Source organism: Tamandua tetradactyla, chromosome 12 (genome assembly GCF_023851605.1).
Source record: "Tamandua tetradactyla isolate mTamTet1 chromosome 12, mTamTet1.pri, whole genome shotgun sequence".
Lineage (NCBI taxonomy): Eukaryota > Metazoa > Chordata > Mammalia > Pilosa > Myrmecophagidae > Tamandua > Tamandua tetradactyla.
In genome coordinates, this window is record NC_135338.1 from 28,470,670 (window position 1) to 28,489,898 (window position 19,229).

General features: G+C 36.4%; 1 protein-coding gene across 2 annotated transcripts in view; it reads right to left on the reverse strand.

Moving 5' to 3' along the window:
• Positions 1-19,229, reverse strand: part of COX16 (cytochrome c oxidase assembly factor COX16) — a 61,364-nt gene that overhangs the window by 31,867 nt on the left and 10,268 nt on the right. Inside the window, exon 2 of one of the 2 annotated variants that reach the window (XM_077122871.1) lies at positions 1,769-1,840. The exons of the other annotated variant lie outside the window; for it this stretch is intronic. Within the exon in view, the coding sequence (XP_076978986.1) occupies positions 1,769-1,840 (72 nt within the window). The remainder of the gene's footprint in view (positions 1-1,768; positions 1,841-19,229) is intronic. 2 annotated transcript variants of the gene reach the window in all.

Sequence of the window (19,229 nt, forward strand, 5' to 3'; positions counted from 1 at the left end):
ACAGTGCCTCCCCAGAGGCGTCTTTCTGGGGCAGGGTACCTTCGTAAGGAGGTGTATAAAACAATGGCCACCCTTGGAGCTGAGGTCCCAGCCATCTGAAGTTGCTAATCAAAAGCCTTGATCTGTGATCAGCTGTGCCCATGTCTGATCTTGGGGAAGAGAACTTTCATGTCCCTTTCTGTTCAAACCCCACGTGCCCTGCTGTGAGGGCTGGTAGCAGGTCCATGGAGAGATTTACTGGTCTTTACTGTAACTTATCAGCCCGTTCCTCCCACTTTCCAGGGTTCTGGACAGTATTCTTCTGGCCTCCAGAGATTAACAATAGCTGTTTTACACAGTTCCTGCCTGCTTAACAATTATTTTGGTGGAAGAACTGAGTCCTGGAGCTCCGTAATCCGCTATCTTCCCACTCCTTCCTTATCATTCTTAAAATCTTAGTTCAAGGGTTGATTCCTCTAACAAATCTTCTCTGATTTCCCTGTACCAAGATTAACCTGTCTGCCTCTCCTGGAATTTTTTAGTATTGTTATATGCATAATTCTAATGCAACATTTTACTGGGCACATCAATATTTATATATTGGGTACGTTTTTATATTAGATGTTTCCCAGTCTCAATTATGCTGAAGTTTTGTAAAAACAAGTTTCCTGAGTCTTTTTCTACAGAACCTAACATATGATTAACACTGAGAAATATTCAACTACTTTACAAATATATAAATGTATATAATACATTTTATATACAATGTATATTATCCCACTTCCCAAGTCAAAGTCAAATTACTATAACTTTCATCTTAAAAGGAAAGGATAAAAATTGCTTGATAAAGCCATTGGGATGCTAAACAGAAACCTTTTAACACTGTTGAAAATTGCTTTAGTCCCTCATATAACCATATATTCTTAAAAAATTAATATTTATCATAATGCCTACTGTCTTTAAGACTACCTGAAGTTGATGTTTCTCTCTAACCATAAATTTGAGAAAATTGAAAAGGCCTTTAATATTCTCTAATTTCCCAGTAATATTACTGAGGTCTGCTAATGTATTTATATGGCTTAGAAAAAAATTCAAATATCACATATGTTCCACAAACAATTACATATTTCTAAATGAATCAAAGAATTCTTATGTAACACTTGGCTTGAATTTGATAGTAACTGTGTAATCATAGAGGGTGAGAATCCAAATTGACCAAAATAGTCATGCGACCTTTAGGCAAATTACTTAGGCTTTCTGAGTCTCAGTTTCCACACCTGTAAAATAAAGATAACAATGTATATATATATAATGGAACCAATCCAGTCCTACCACAAAGTAGAAACTATAGAAAGCTAGATGTCATCATCATAATGAAAATAATTTTAAGTATTAGTTACTAAGAATTAGGGACTAAAGACACATATTATATAATTTATAAATTTCTAACATGCACATTAAATCACTAATTTATAATAACTTATACAAAATGAAGTGAAATTGTTACCCTATATTTTTTAGTCCATTCCAAGTCCTAAAAACAATTGTACCAGGACATATTTTATGGGAGAAATCTAACCATATAGCAAATTTTCTAACAAACAGGAAGAAAGCTTATTAAATTCTTGGCATTTAATGATTCACTTTTATATAATCATTAACATAATTTAAAAGAATAAGATAGAGCCCGAAGGTCATTAGCCTAGAAATGCATGAAAAAACTCAGACAGCTGAGTATACTGAGTATATATTTCCCTTACACTTGTCAAACTCCAATTATTGTTCTTACTTTAATCTTCACAGCATCATATCGAATTTGTGAAAACTCACGGAGACCAAAAGAACCTCCAACAATCAGCAACTGAAACAAAGAAAAGAAACAATCGAATGGAATAACAGAATTCAGCCTATCTATAGATTACTTATGTAAACTCCAACAGAGACATATACTACAAGATCCTAAAGATTAATTTTCCTGGTGAGTTGTCATTCATCTTTCCAGTCGATACAAACAAGTACTATATGTACGATCAGTCCATTTTCCATTATATACTGTCTCTGGGAAACGTTTTAGTATATCATTACTAAATACTGCAATCAGTATCCCCACACCTGTACTAGACATTATAGTTTAAATGACATTGTCCCAAGCATTATTTTAGTTGATACAATAGCCTATGAACTAAGAAAGAAAAAATTGCATTTAACAGATAAGGAAATAAAAGCACAAACAATTAAGGGACTTGCCCATAATTTTGCTGAGTAAAGCCAGGAATAAAACACCAGCTGTATTTCTTCAAGAACAAAATTCTTTCAATTTTATAATTTTTCAAAATAAATCATAGGGAGAAGATAATTTTTTTTCCATTTTCTTATCCATTGAAAAAAAGAATCTCATTAAATATGCCATATATCTTAGTGAGTGGAAAATTTGAAAATATTATCCAAACTGCCATTGTTGCTTTATCATCTCCTCCAATAATCAAATGTATTTTAGTCCCTCATCCTAAAGCCATTTGGGGAAAAAAAAAATTGATCCCTATCTTCTTTTTTATGTCAATAAGTTTATATTAATGATTAAATAAATATAGAAAGTTACAAAATATAAAACATAAAATTTTATAATTTTAAAGTTGGGAATAAAGTTTTGACTTCAAAACTCAATAAACCTGATACCTAAAAATTTAGAACTTCTATCCTAAAATAAAATAAAAACAACAGAAAAGACAGCAAATCAGAAAAAATATCTGTAGTATATAACAAGCAGCTAATTCCTGCAATACTGATATTGCAAAATTCTTTATACAAGTAAAATAACTTGTAGTCTCTTAGTTTCATGGATAAGACATTCCCCTGGTTTTCCTAGCACCTTCTCACTCTCCTTTTATTCATTCATCCTCAATTTCAAAATGTTGGAATACCCCAAAATTTCAGTGGTCAGTCCTTCTTTCACCTCAGTTCCCTAGGTGACAGCCTTCAGATCCACGGATTTAAATAACTTCTGTGCCCTAACAAAACATCCAAATGTACATTTTCAATGGGAAATAACCCCCGAACTGAAAACTGGTCTTCCTATTTGATATTTCCATGTGAAAGTCAAATAGATATATAAAATTTAACATAAGAAACTATAACTCTTGTTTCCTACTCAAACCCTCCTTGTGTCCCATCCTGTCCCAAACCATTCACATCTCAGCAAATGTCAATTACTTTCATCTACTCACTCAGGCCAATCTCTCTGAGCCATTTGAAAGCATTTTTAGGTCTTCTCGTTCACATCCCACACATAATGCATCCATGTGTTCTGTCAGTTGTACTTTCAAATATTTCTTGAATCTGACAATTTCTGATTATATCCTCTTCTAATTCCTAATCCAGGTCACATCACCTCTTTTTTAGTCACATCACCTCACATTTCCTCCTTTTTCCAGGTCACATCACCTCACATTGCCTCTTTTCCTAGACTACAGCAATCACAGTATCCGCCTACACTTTACCAGAGTACAGGCTCACTTAAATATCTGAACTTATGCACTAGATTTCATTTCCTCTTACATACTGAAGGACACTGCTTTATCAATTCTCCCTTTTCCTGCCACATTAAATTACTGTTCCACACTGCATGATCCATCATTTAAAATGTTATTTCTCCCATCTTAACAAAGATATTAACAAACTTCTGTAGAACTCACTTCCCCACCAGCTACTAACCTATTTCTTTTTTTCCTGTTTGCAGAAAGTTTTCTCAAACGAGTTGTTTATTCTTGCTGGTCCTACTCTCTAATGAACCCATTCCAACCATCAGTGACATCCACATAAGAAATTCACTGGTTTACTCTCTGTTCTTATTTTGATGAGCAAAATCTCCTCCTCTTCCTTAAACCTGCCTTTTCTTTTACCTCCTCTCTTAAACCTGGTTTTTCTTTTACCTCATTGGGTCACTCTTTCTTAATCCCCTTTTTGGTTTCTCCTATATGCCCGAACCCTGTAATGTTGGAGTACCCCAGAGCAGAATGCTTGCTTTGTTTCCTCTATCTTTATTTCTTCTTTTGTGATTTCAATCAATTCTTTGGCTTCAAAAACATCTATATACAGTTTACTCACAAGTTAATATTCCATTTTAGGTTTCATCTCAAAATCAACATTCCACTACTGAACTCTTGATCTCTCTCTCTCAAACCTACCTATCATAGACTTTCCCACTGCATTTGATGGCAACTTCATCTCTGCAGTTGCATATAAACAAGCTACAATCTTATTTTGTTCTTTATTCCTTTATCCCTCTCTTTCTCATAACACATATCAAATCCATTCAAAAACAAATCCTGTTGCCTCTATTTTCTCACCTCTTTACTGCTACCTGCCTGGTTCCAGACACTATCATTTCTCACCTGGTATACAGCAATGGCCTGATACATGAATTCCTTGCTTTTATCCCTGCCCTTCTATGTCTATGCTCATCACAATAGCCAGGGGAATCTTTGTATAATTAAGTCAGATTAAATCCTTACTCTACTCAAAACAAAGCAATGGCTCCCCACTGCACTCAGTAAAAAAGCCAAAGTCTTTTCAACAGCCCACAAATCCTACCTAATAGGTAATATTACATAATATCTAAATATTATTTTTTTCATGAAATGAGTCTTTCATTACTTTAATAGAACTTAATCCAAAAAAACATATAATGATACACAGACTAAAGCTATCAACTCTCCTTTGACTAACAGGGAAAAGTACAATAAATGCCACAGTGTCACAGTGGGTTATAGTATTCTATTTTTTCCCTACTTAAACGAAAACATTCTTCATGGCATCACTGATATGAGGCACAGGCTACTATATACTAGGTGGCCTTCTTCTTTTCTTAAAATTTTTATTTTGAAACAATTTCAAAATTATGGGTCAGCTGCAAAAATATATAAAAAAATCCATATAAAGACTTCAACATACCCTCCTCAGATTCCAAGATCCACCAATTTTAACATTTTGCCATATTTGCTGTATCATTCTATCAATCCATTTTCTAAACATTTGAGAGTAAGCTGTATATATAATACTCCCTGGACATAATACTCCTGCGTACAATTACTAAGAATAAGGATAGTCACGTATGTAACCACCTTAAATATAGTTATCAAGTTCAACAACTACTACATTAATGTAAAGCTTTCCGTCTATATTCCAACTTTTTCATATGTTCCCAAAATACCCCTTTGGGCCATCTCTCCTCCATTATCAGAGCCAGCCCAGGATAATGTGTTGCATTTGTCATTGTCTCCTTTATTATTATTATTATTATCAGAGAAGCTGTGGATTTACAGAACAATCATGCATAAAACACAATAGTGCTATATACAACCCTCTTATTAGCACCTTGCCTTGGTGTGGTACATTTGTTATAATTGATGAAAGCACATTTTTGTAATAATCTATAGTCAATGGTTTAACTCAGGGTTCATTGTTTATGTTGCACAGTTCCATGGATTTCTTTTTCAAGTATTTGTTCTAGTTTAATTTTTATTCTACTAACATATATACACCCTAAAATTTTAGCCACATTCAAACATTAATTCAGGGCAGTTAATTATATTCACAATGTTGTGCTACCATCACCGTCATCCATTATCAGAACTTTTCCATCACCCCAAACAGAAACCTTATATCCATTATGCATTAACTCCCCATTTCCCTTTCTTCTTGCCCCTGGTACTCTATTGTACTCTACTTTCTGTCTCTATGTATTTATATATTCTAGCTCTTTCAAATAAGTGGAATCATATACTATGTGCCCCTTTGTGGCTGGTTTATTTCACGCAACATGATGTCTTCAAGGTTCATCCACATAGTGGCACAGTTATGATTTTATTCCTTTTTAAGAATAAGTAATATTCCACTCTGTATATACTACATTTTGTTTATCCATTCATCTGCTGATGGTCATTTGGTTGCTTCTACCTCTGGCTCTTGTAAATCATGTTTCTATGAACATTGGTGCACAAATAATTGTCTGTGTCTCTGCTTTCAGATTTTTAGGGTATATACCTAGAAGCGGGATTTGAGGAAACACTGAACTGTTTTTCAGTGGCTGCACCATTTTACATTCTCACCAACAATATATGAGGGTTATTCATCCTCACCCGCACTTATTAATAGTCATATTGGGTGTGAAATGTATCACATTGTGACTGATTTGCATTTCCTCTTGGCTAATGATGTTGAGCATCTTTTCATATGCTTTTTGGCCATTTTTATATCTTGCTTGGAAAAATGTATTCAAATATTTTGCCTATTTTTTTTCATGTGCTGTATCGTGGGGATCACATTTCATTCTTTTCCCATGTGACTATCCTGTTATTGTAAAACCATTTCTTGAATTTTTTTTTGCAGGGGGAGGGAAGTGCCTGGGCTGGAAACTGAACCCAGGTCTCCCGTATGGCAGGTGAAAATTCTACCACCAAACTACCCTTGCATCCTCCAAGTCTTTTGCTGTTTTTTGAATTGGGTTGTCTTTTTGATGCGTTATAGAAGTCTTTTATATATTCTGTATAGTAAACACTTATAAGACTTAAGGGTTCCAAATACTTTCTGCCATTTTGTTGGTTGTCTTTTCATTTTCTTGATAGTGTCCTTAGATGCCCAACAGTTTTCAATTTTGATGAAGTTCAATTTATCTCTTTTTTCTTTTGTTACTTGTTCTTTCAGTGTAAAGTCTAGATGGGCTTTTTATGTGCTCTGCAATAATCACAGTAAGCAGCTTAGGGGGAAGTATTATAAGTATAACTAAATCTAAGCACTGATCTTTAGTTGTTAGAAAAAATAAGAGTAAACTAAGTCAAAAGGATATAGAAGAAAATAATAAAGCTAAAGGAAAATTAAAATATGAAAAAAATGTACAATCCAGAGAATATCAATATAGTTCAGAGTTGATTCTTAGAGAGAAAAGAAAAAGAGAGCATATTATCAATAAAAGAAATACAAAGGGAATATCATTACACATTCTATAGAAATGAAGAAACACAAAAGGTTATTCAGAAAAGCTTTACTTCTGGCAAAATTAAATAAATTGAATCCATAATTAGCTTTCCAACAAAGAAAATCTCAAGCCCATATGGCATCAATGGCAAATTTTTCTGAACAATTAAGAATGACATTGATCTTATACAAACTTTTCTACAGAACAGAAAAAGAGGGAACATTTTCCAATTCATTTTACTGAGCAATCATAAAGTTGACCACAAATCCAACAAGGACGTCACAAGAAGAGAAAATTATAGACTAATCTTTCTTTTGAATACAGATGTTAAAATCCTTAAAAAAAGAAAAGTATGAGAAATATAAAACAAAGGTGACATTAAAGTTTTTCTGCCTAAGATTAGGAATGAGATAAAAAATAATCCACTATCACTACTCCTGTTCAGCATTATTTTAAACAGTGGGAAAAAAAAGATATGAAAAAGAAACAAAACGTGTACTGACTGGAAAAGAAGAAAAAGAAACCACAGTTACAGGACTTCCACTTCTGGCCAAGATGAAGCCCTGTTCTTCTGCTGCTAGTTCTCTCTCTTTCTCTCAAAAATAAAAGCCCAGGACATAATACAACAAATAAAGGAAGGCTGTGAAAGATGGAAAGAAGAAAGTGGACTGGCTATGAATCTTGAGACTTTTTAAATAACATGGCCATAATTAACCAAAGTTTTCTTTTTGTGCCCATATATTCCAGGTGGAGATCAGGGGAAGCCTGCAAACTGGAAAGTCAATGGATGCTGTCCAAAAAACCCCACAAAAACAAAAACAAAACAACAACAAAAAAAGCCTACTCCCTGCAGTCAAAAGACTAAGAGAAGGACATCCTCAACAGAATAGAAAACTTTTTTGACAATAACCACTTACTCCAGCCAAATGCCAAAGAAAAACTGCTTACTCCCAACCTACCCATCCCACGTTGGCAGGGCGGAGCAGAGAATCGGATTTTCAGACCCCCATGGTAACAAGCAGCCAGAGCAAGATGGTGAGAATGAGAGCTCCACTTTTGCAGGGGTGGAGTTAGCAGGGCCCAGAGGGGAGGGGACTTCCATTCCATAGGACAACACAGAAGCAAAAACTAGGCAGTGTAAGATAGTGCAAGTTAGTATTCTGGCTGCTAGCTAAGCATACTTATAATTATGCCTAAGAGTAACTTCTTCTGTTGCTCAGATGTAGCCTCTCTCTCATGTAGCCAACTCAGCAGGTAAACCCACTGCTTTCCCCTTTATGTGGGACATGATTCCCAGAGGTATAAATCTTCCTGGCTACGTGGGACATGATGCCTGCAGATGAGCCTGGATCCAACATTCTGGGGTTGAGAAAGCCTTCTTGACCAAAAGGGATAAAAGAAATGAAACAAAATAAAGCTTCAGTGGCTGAGAGATTTCAAATAGAGCTAAGAGATCATTCTGGAGGTTATTGTTATGTATTATACAGATAGTCCTTTTTAGGTTTTAGTGGATTAAAATAGCTAGAAGGAAATACCTGAAACTGTTGAACTGTTCCAGTAGCTGTGATTCTTCAAGATGAATGTACAACTATATAGCTTTTATAGTGTGACTGTGTGATTGTGAAAACCTGTGTCTGATGCTTCCTTTATGCAGCATATGAACAGATGGGTAAAAAAATAAGGACAATACATAAATAAATAATGGGGTGGGGGGATATGGGGTATGGGATGTTTTGAGTGTTCTTTTCCATTTTTATTTTTATAATATGCATTTTTTTGAAAAATGAAATGTTCAAAAACTGACTGGTGACGAATGCACAACTATATGATGATACTGTGAACCACCGATTGTACACTTTGGATGATCATATGGTTTGCGAATATATCTCAATAAAATTGCACTAACCAAAAAGAACCAAAGGATAATGTCAGTGAATAGTGAAGCACACTCTTCTTTCTAAAAGCAACAAGAATACTGGCAAAAAATTGTTAAGAATCAACTTTTTCAAAACTCTAAAAATCAAATGACAGCAACAAATGACAATCACAGAAGAAAACACACTTTGTGGCTTTTTATTTGCTCTATCCAACCTCCTCCCCAATCTCAACCCCACCCATCACCCACCCCTGTCAGCTCCAATGTAGCTTGGAAAACCAATAGCCTATAATCAATGACCTGCTAAAAGCAACAGACTGGCAAACACTGGAGGGACACAATGGCGCTGGACCTCCTTAAAATGTCATTCCTAGAGAACTGTCATTATTTGACCTATCTGGTGGTTTCCAGGAAGATCCCACTCACAAAGCTGTCTTTAGTTGATCTGACTCCAAACTCAACTGGTACAAACAGACTTTCCCATAGAGGTATTTGTTGAAAAAAATCATCTATATCATGGCAATTATTTATATCATGGCTACCTGAGGTGGTAATTGACAGTTAGGACACACAATAGGCTAATCAAAAAACTTAAAAGGAAAATATGGAGAATAAGATGTCCACAGAGCACTTTAAAAGTTCAAACATATTCTTGGGAATCTAAGACCACATGCACAGAATGATGGGCATGCCCAGAGTAGTGGCATACTCAAGAAAGACTTGATAAAGCCCTAAACTCTTATCTATCTAACCTTGGGGTTCTAAGCATGCACGAAGCCTAAGCTGAAGATTGAAGGCATACCGGAACAAGCACACAGAGTCCCTGACAGAAACCGGTAGACTTACTGGTTACAATGTTTAAGGAAATCTCTGTCATAGTCCAATTAAAAAATGGGCAATGGATTTGAATAGCTAATTCTCCAAAATAAACAAATAACCAATAAACATACAAAAGAATGTTCAACATCATTAGTTATTAAGAAAATACAAACCATATTTTAGATTTTGTTTGCTTTTGGTGCATGGTCTGGGAATCGAACCCGGGTACCCAAGAAACTACAAATCAAAACCATAATGAGATACCACTTCACATCCACTAGGGAGGGTATAATATAAAAGATGGAAAATAAGAGGTGTTGGTGAAGAATTGGGGCCCTCATATATTGGTGGCATGAATGTAAAATGGTGCAGCCACATTGGAAAACCATTCGGCAGTTTCTTAGAAAGTTAAACAGAGAATTATCATATAATTCAGCAATTCCAATCCTAGATACACATCCAAAAGAAATGAAAGCACAGATCCACGTAAAAACTTACACATGAATATTCACAGAAGCATAATTCACACTAGCCAACAAATGGGATAACCCAAATATGTCCAACAGTAGATAAATGGATAGTAAAAATGTGATATATCCAAACAATGGAATATTATTTTACCATAAAAAGGAATGAAGCATTGATACATGGTACAACATGAATGAACCTTAAAAACTGTTATGCTAAGGGGTGAGGGACAAGAGAGAATGGGAAGTAACTGTTATCAGGGGGGTTTCTTTTTAGGGAGATAGACATTTTCTAAAATTAGATTGTGGTAAGAGCTGTATAAATCTGTGAATATACTAAAAACCACTTAAATGTACACTTCAAATGGGTAAAACTTTTAATATGTAATTATACCTCAACAAAGCTATTTTGAAAAAAAGATAAGTGGATGCTATGAACAACCTGATGCTCATAAATTCAGCAACTAGAGGAAAATAGACCAATTACTCAAGAACAATAAGCTACCAAACACAACCAAGATAAACTACATAATCTAAATAGTTCTACAGCACTAAAGAATTTGATATCATAACCAAAATGCTCCCTCAGAAGCAATCCCTGGATAATTCTGTACACATTAAAGAAAACTAAACACCAATTTCCCAGAGGAAATAGAAGAGAGGATATTTCCCAACTGATTTAATAAGACTGATGTTATCCTGACACTAGACAAAGACTGTACAAAAACGAAAACTACAGACTAATATCTCACACAAACATAGATGTGAAAATCCTCCAAAATATGAACATTTAAATTCAGCAACACCTCAAAAAACTCTTTACTACAAGCATGGTATTCATTCCAACTATGCAAGTCTAGCTCAATGTTAGAAAATCAATGTTTCCCACCTTAACACCAGACTAAAATATCATAAAATCCCATCAACTTTACAGTAAAAGCATTTAACAAAATACAACACCTACTCATGACAAAAACTCTCAGCAGAAGATGGTGGAATAAGGAGAAGCAGAACTCATTACTCCACCAAGAACACCTAGAGAACAGGCAGAAATTGTCTAAAGCCGCGATTCTGGACTGTGGGAAACCAGGGAAGGACCACTGCAACATACAAGGAAGAACTAGATGAAGAAATGGAGAAAATGCGATGTAGAAACTGTGTTGAGTGACTGAAGTTGGCCGTGGCTCCCAGCACCCATCCTCCACTCCTGAGGTTGGCAGCCTCAGGTCAGGCTGGTTCTAACCTGGCCAGCTGCTATAGAGTGGGAGAGATACGATGGTCCTGCTCCTGGGAACAGAGAGGGATGAACCACAGTTTTAAGTCAACACATGGCTGCTGAAGTTGACCCTCTGGGTTCTGCAAACCTGGTCATCTCCAGACAGGAGTTTGGGCCACGTGCAGTGCCATGGTATCCACACACAGAGAAACTGCAGTGCATGATTCAACCCTGCCATGGCTCCTGGCAGCTTCTAGTCAGTTTCTGGTTCTTATCCAGCTAGCTGCTGTGGACTGGGAGAAACAGGAAGATGCCGTCCTATTCTACACCCCAGGAACAGCACAGTTCTGATCCAACTATTGGCCAGCGAAGCCTTGAATTTTTCCAGCCTGGAGCCAGTGGCACTCACTAGTTCATTATTTTCACCCATGGAGAAACTATAGTGAGTGACTAAACTCAGCCACAGCGCCTGGCACCTACCACCCACCTCCAAGGCCAGACACTGCTGGTCAGCCCAGATCCTGCATGGTTGGTGGCTGTGGACTGGGAGAGTCAGAGACTCCCTCCCACATGGGAACAGAGTGGAGCGTGGCTTAGTTCTGATTCAACTGTTAGTTGGCAAAACTGGACCGCCAGGTTCCACAGTCTTGGTCCTTTCTAGACAGGTGCCTACAGCACCACTGTGCTATTATTTCCATCTGCCTCAGAAGCAGAGGAGACAGAGGACTAAAAAATAACTTACCTATGTAGAACCATAGGGAATAGGTTACTGAAGGGTGCCATCTGCTGGGAAGGGTGGGAAACTACAGTCTTGGGAAACTGCTTTCCTGACTTTCTCCCCAGGGCCCACTGGAATTGACCTGCGCCCCTGACTGGGACACTGGTACTGCTTTGGTTGGAAAATACTAAGGACCAATTTTAAAGAATTAAAAAGACCTACTCCAAGACACATACTAATTAGACTATCAAATTCCAAAGGAGAGATTCTGAAAGCACCAAGAGGAAAGCAATTCACCACATACAAGGGAAGTCACATAAGACAAAATTTCTCATCAGATACCATGAAGGCAAGAAGGTAGTTGTATGAAATATTTAAGATACTAAAAGACAAAAATTGCCATCCAGGAATTTTTTATTCAGCAAAGCTGACGTTCAAAACTGAGGGAGAGTTTAAAATATTCACAAACAGAAACAGAGAGTTCATTAGTAAGGGACTGGCCCTATGAGAACTACTAAAGGGAGTTTTGTTAACTGAAAAAAAGGAGAGAGAGACTTGGAGGAGAGTATAGAAATGAAGATTATCAGTAAGGGTGACAAAAAGGATAAAAAATGGAGGGGGAAAAAGCAGGTCTGACAAATAAAAGCCAAAGGATAAAATGGTTAAAATAAGTACTACTTTTACAGTAAAAATATTAAATGTTAATGGATTAAACTTCCCAATCAAAATCAACAGACTCCAAAATGGATTAAAAAAAATATGACCCATCTATATGCTGTTTACAAGAGAATCATTTGAGACTCAAGGATACAAATAGGTTATACGTGAAAGGATGAAAAAAGATAATTCCATGCAAGCAGTGACAATAAACAAAACCAAAAAACAAGCTGGGTATCGATAATAATACTGGGAAAAATAGACTTCAAACTCAAAAATGTTGTAAGAGACAAAGAAGGATACTATATATTAATAAAAGGGGCAATCTTCCAAGAAGAAATAATCATGAATATTTATATATCTAATCAATGTGCCCCAAAATACATGAGGGAAACAGTGCTATAACTGAAGGAGGTAACAGACATCTCTATAATAACAGTGGGAGACATTAACGCTACTTTCTTCAACAGAGAGAACATCTCAACACTAATCAATAAAAAAAAAAAACAGAGAACCTAAATAATATAATAAATAACTAGACCAAGAGGTATACATAGAACACTGCATTCCAAAACAACAGGATATACATTCTTCTCAACTGCTCATGGATCACTCTCAAAGACAGACCACATGCTGGGGCACAAAACAGGTCTTAATAAATTTTAAAAGACTGAAATTATACAAAACACTTTCTATGAAAAACAGAATGAAGCGAAAAATCAAAAACAACTGTAGAACTGAAAAATTCACAAGGATATGGAGGTTAAACACATGTTCTTAAACAGTGGGTCACAAAAGAAATTGCAGGAGAAATCAGTAAAGATCTTGAGATAAATGGAAATGAGAACACAATACTGAAACTTTATGGGATGGGTGGCAGGGCAAGATGGCAGCATAGTGAGGTGAGGAATTTAGTTCGTCTTCCAGAGTGAACAGTAAATAGCCAGGAATAGTAGAGAACAACTGCTGGGAGAACATCAGTGACCAGGCATACACAAACATAGACCAGGTGGAAAGGCAGTATTTCACACAGAACCGTAAGTCCCCCAAGCTACAGAGGCCAGTGCTCCCTGTCCCCCTTCCGGACTACACAGACAAGTTCCTGGAGGGGGAAAGGAAACAGACTTACTAGTAGCAAGGGCTTATTCTCAACCAAGCTCCAATTGTGGAATTAATTACCGCATTTCGGCTGCAGGGGACCAGGGTTCCCAGCACGGATGGATCTGGAATAAGTACTAAAGGAACTAGGAGTTTTGGTCCTGGCAGAGAGATAAAAGGGCTGACAGGAAAAAAACAAAAACAAAAACAAAAGCAAAAAAACACCAAAAAAAAAGACTTTTTGTGCTGGATAGCACAAAATACTGGAAAAGGGCTGGACTCCAAGTAGAGGGGGTACATAGAGCCTAGAGATACACAAAGCAACATACTAACTCAAAATTTTGATTGACAAACCAAAGGAGTGGGGTTTGGCTCTAAAAAAGCTTTTTTGCTTTCTTCTCACTTCTGAAACAGTTCATTATACAGAGCTGCAAGCACTGTCAGGCTCCAATACTGCCCCAGGCAAGGGCTGAACTAAAGCCTGTCTGAGAGACAAAGTAACTAATCAGGTGAAAAGAGTTAATTTCCTAAAGGGTGTATCTTCCCCAAGAAAAAAGAGGTGTTGCTCAACTCAAGTGGAATCTCTCCTTCAAGGAATTCAGGCTCAGGGACTGGAAATCTGAAGCAATTAAAGCCACCCTACCATGTCACCTCTGTCTCAACCATGCCCCGGGCAGGGAGAGTCTCCTGAAATTAAAGGCAGTGCATCACCTTAAGCTGGACAGAAAGCACAGGCAGACAAGCACCACATACATGGCATGATGGAAAAGCACAGAGTCAAGAGAATTCATAGCAAAGTCTGACAACCTGCTGGGTCTCATCCTCAGGGAAAACTAATGCTGGCTACTCTTTTCTCCTGAGACCTTGGCCTTTCTGGTCTGAGGAAACCTGAGTGGGGTGTATAATACCTGAGAAGACCCTCTTCAAAAAAAAAGGTTTCTTGCAGGGCAAGAAACAGAAAGAAAAAAAAGAATTGAAAAATTCCATGCTAGAAAGCCTAGGATAAGTTGAATTGAATGCCAAAGAACAGATATAGAACAAAGCAATCCAGCAAGAAAATCCTAGCTAAAAGTGAAAACAACCTCCAGAAAAAAACAATTAAGGAAATCAAATGCCTATATGCCAGCAAAAAATAACAAGTCATACTAGGAAAATCGAAGATATGGCCCAGTCAAAGAACAAACCAACACTTCAAATGAGATACAGGAGTTGAAACAACTAATTCAGGATGTTCAAATAGGCATACAAAATCTTATCAAAAATCAAATCAACGAGGGAGGATATAAAGAATACAATAGGCGAGCAAAAACAACAACTCAAAAGTTTCAAAAACTAAATTGCAGAATTTATGGGAATAAAAGGCACAACAGAAGAGATAAAAAAACAATGGAAACCTACAAAAGTAGATTTGAAGAGTCAGAAGAAGGGATTAGTTAACTAGATGTAAGAATCAAACTAAGTTTAGCTTTCACGAAAGTTGATGGCAGGCAGGGAAAGGGGAGGGCCTCTGGTGCAAGCTTAGAACAGGAGCCAAATCCTTAATGGTCAGGGTCATTAAAAATGTAAAACATAAACAAAGGTGGAACCTTCCGCGGGAATTTCAAATTAGTTAGATTATCAGGATAGGCTGCAATCTCTGGAGTATCCAATCAGTGGAGAAACAGGGTAGGGACTCGCAGGTTAGATAAATATTGCTGCTTTTAGTTGCTTGGCATGCTGACCACCATTTTGGGTAGGCACCTGTTCTTGCAAGATCGTGAATAAATTTTTTTCTTCTCCACAACTGGGTGAGTTCTTGTTCTCTTTCAAGTATGGCATTCTTTCTAGCATAGAGGATTCGAACTCTGAAATCTGATGCAAAAAAGAAAATGAGAAAATAATGGAAAAATATGAGCAGCGACTCAAGGAATTGAATGACAATATGAAGTACATGAATATATGCATTGTGGGTGTTCCAGAAGGAGAAGAGAAGGGAAAATGAGAAAAAAGACTAATGAACAAAATAATCACTGAAAATTTCCCATCTCTTACAAAAGACTTAAAATCACAGATCCAAGAAGTGCAATATACCCCAAACAGAATAGATCCAAACAGACAAACTCTAAGGCACTTACTAATCAGGTTGTCAAATGTCAACAACAAAGACAGAATTTTGGAAGCATCAAGAGAAAAGTAATCCATCACATACAAGAGTAGACCAGACTATCTGTGCATTTCTCAGCAGAAACCATGGAGACAAGTAGGCAGTGGTAAGATATATTTAAGATTCTAAAAGAGAAAACCTGTCAACCAAGAATTCTATATCCAGCAAAACTCTCCTTCAAAAATGAGGGGGAGATTAACATATTTTCAGACATACAAATCATTGAGAAAGTTTGTGACTAAGAGACCAGTTCTGAAAGAAATACTCAGGGGAGCACTACAGGCAGATAAGAAAAGGCAGGATAGAGAGGTCTGGAGAACAGCATAGAAAAGAAGACTATCAGTAAAAGTAAAAAGAGAAAAAAGAAATAGATATGACATAAAAATCCAAAAGAGAAGACGGTAGAAGAAAGTACTGCCTTTACAGTAGTAACATTAAATGTTAATGGATTAAACTCCTCAATCAAAAGACATAGATGGGCAGAATGGATTAATAAACAGGGCCCACCTATATGCTGTCTTTAGAGGACTCATTTTAGACTCAAGGGCAAAAATAGGTTGAATGTGAAAGGTTGGGAAAAGATATTTCATACAAAAAAAATAAAAAGGAGCAGGAGTAGTTATACTAATATCTGACAAACTGCACTTAAAAATGGAAAACAATTAAAAGAGAAGAAAGACACTATGTATTAATAAAAGGAACAATTCAACAAGAAGACATAATAATTATAAATATATATGCACCAAGCCAGAGAGCTCCAGAGTACATGAGGCAAACAATGACAGCACTGAAGGGAGAAATAGACACCTCTACAATCATAGCTGGAGACTTCAACTCCCCATTCTCATCAAGGGACAGAACATCTTGAGGATCAATAAAGAAACGGAGAATTTGAATAACATGATAAATAAGCTAAACTTAACAGACATTTACAGAACATCTGTTTTTACACCCTAAAACAGCAGGCTAGACATTTTTTCAAGTATTTATGGATCATTCTCAAGAACAGAACATATGCTGCATCACAAAGCAAATCTCAATAATTTTTAAAAGATTGAAATAATACAAAACACTTTCTCGGATCATAATGGAATGAAGGTGGAAATCAGTAACAGGCAGGCGGCCAGAAAATTCACATATATATGAAGATAAAACAACACACTCTTAAACAACCATGGGTGAATAAAGAAATTACACTAGAAATCAATAACTATCTTGAGGCAAATGAAAATGAAAACACAGCACATCAAAATTTAGGGGATGTAGCAAACACAGTGCAGGGAAGGGAAATACATTGCCTTAAATGCTTATATTAAAAAAGAAAAGCAAAAATTGAGGAATTAACTGTTCACTTGGAAGAACAAGAGAAAGAACAGCAAAGTAACCCCAAAGCAAAGAAAAAGAAATAACAAAGATTAGAGCAGAAGTAAATGAAACTGAGAATATGAAAATAATAGAGAATATCAACAAAACTAGTAAGTTGGCTCTTTGAGAAAATCAATAAATTTGATGGATTCTTAAGCTACGTTGAAAAAAAAAAGAGAGAGGATATAAATAAGTAAAATCAGAAATGGAAAAGGAGACATAACCACTGGCTCCACAGAAATAAAGGAGATAATGAAAGGATACCATGAGCAACTATATGACAATAAACTAGACAACAGAGATGAAATGGACAACTTCTGGGAAGGACATGAACAACCAACACTGACTCGAGAGAAAATAGACAACTTCAACAAACCAATTACAAGTAAAGAGACTGAATTAGTTACCAAGAAATTCCAAAAAAGAAAAGTCCAGGACCAGGTGGTTTCACATGTCATTTCTACCAAGTGAATTCTACCACGTATTCAAGAATGAATTATTACCAATCTTGCTCAAATTCTTCAAAAAGACTGAAGAGGAGGGAAAGCTATTTAACTCATTCTATGAAGCCAACATCAACTTAATACCAAAGCCAGAGAAAAATATTACAAGAAAGAAAATTACAGACCACTCTCTTTAATGAATATAGATGTAAAAATTCTCAACAAAATATTTGCATATTGAAACCAGCAGAACTGGATATCCATATGCAAAAGAATGAAAGAGGATCCATATCTCATACCCTATATAAAATCAACTCAAAATAGATCAAAGACCTAAACATTAGAGCAAAGACCATAAAAGTTTTAGAAGAAAGTGTAGGGAAATATCTTATAAATCTTGTAATAGGAGGCAGTTTCCTAGACCTTACACCCAAAGCACAAGCATTGAAAAAAGAAACAGATAAATGGGAACTCCTCAAAATGAAACACTTTAGTGCGTCAAAGAACTGTCAGGAAAGTAAAAAGGCAGTCTATGCAATGGGAAACAATATTTGGAAACCACATATTATATAAGGGTTTAGTATCCAGAAAATATAAAGAGATTCTTGAACTCAACAACAAAAAGATAAACAAACAATTAAAAAATGGGCAAAAAACATGAACAGAGACTTCATGGAAATACAAATGACTAAAAGGCACCTGAAAAGATGTTCAACTTCACAGGCTATTAGGGAAATGTAAATCAAAACCACAATGACATATCATCTGACACCCACTATAATGGCCATTATCAAGAAAAACAGAAAATGACAAGTGCTGGAGAGGATGTGGAGAAAGAGGCAAACTTATGCAATGTTGGTGAGAATGTAAAATGGTACAATTGCTTTGGAAGGTAGCTTGGCAGTTCCTCATGAAGTAAGTATAGAATTGCCATATGATCCAGCAATCCCATTACTAGGCAGATATTCAGAGGAACTAAAGGCAAGGACACAAATGGACATTTGCACAGCAATATTTATAGCAGCACTATTTACGATTGTCAAGAGATGGAAACAGCCCAAATATGTGCATCAATGGATGAACAGCTAAACAAGCTGTGGAACATATATATGATGAATATTATGCAGCTGTAAGAAAGAATAAAGTCATGCAGCATGTAACAACTTGGATTAAACTTGAGGACATTAGGCTGGACAAATACTGTACGGTCTCATTAACATGAACTAACACTGATGAGTGAACTCTGAGAGTTGAAGTTAAGAACACAGGTTATCACAACAAGCAAACTCACCACCCTCCCCCTGTCTACATGGGACATGACTCCCAGGGGTGTGGACCTTCCTGGCAACGTGAGACAGAAATCCTGGAATGAGCTGAGACTCAGCATCAAGGGACTGAGAAAAACCCTAGAAGGAGCTGAGACTTAGCATCAAGGGACTGAGAAAACTTTCTAGACCAAAAGGGGGAAGAGTGAA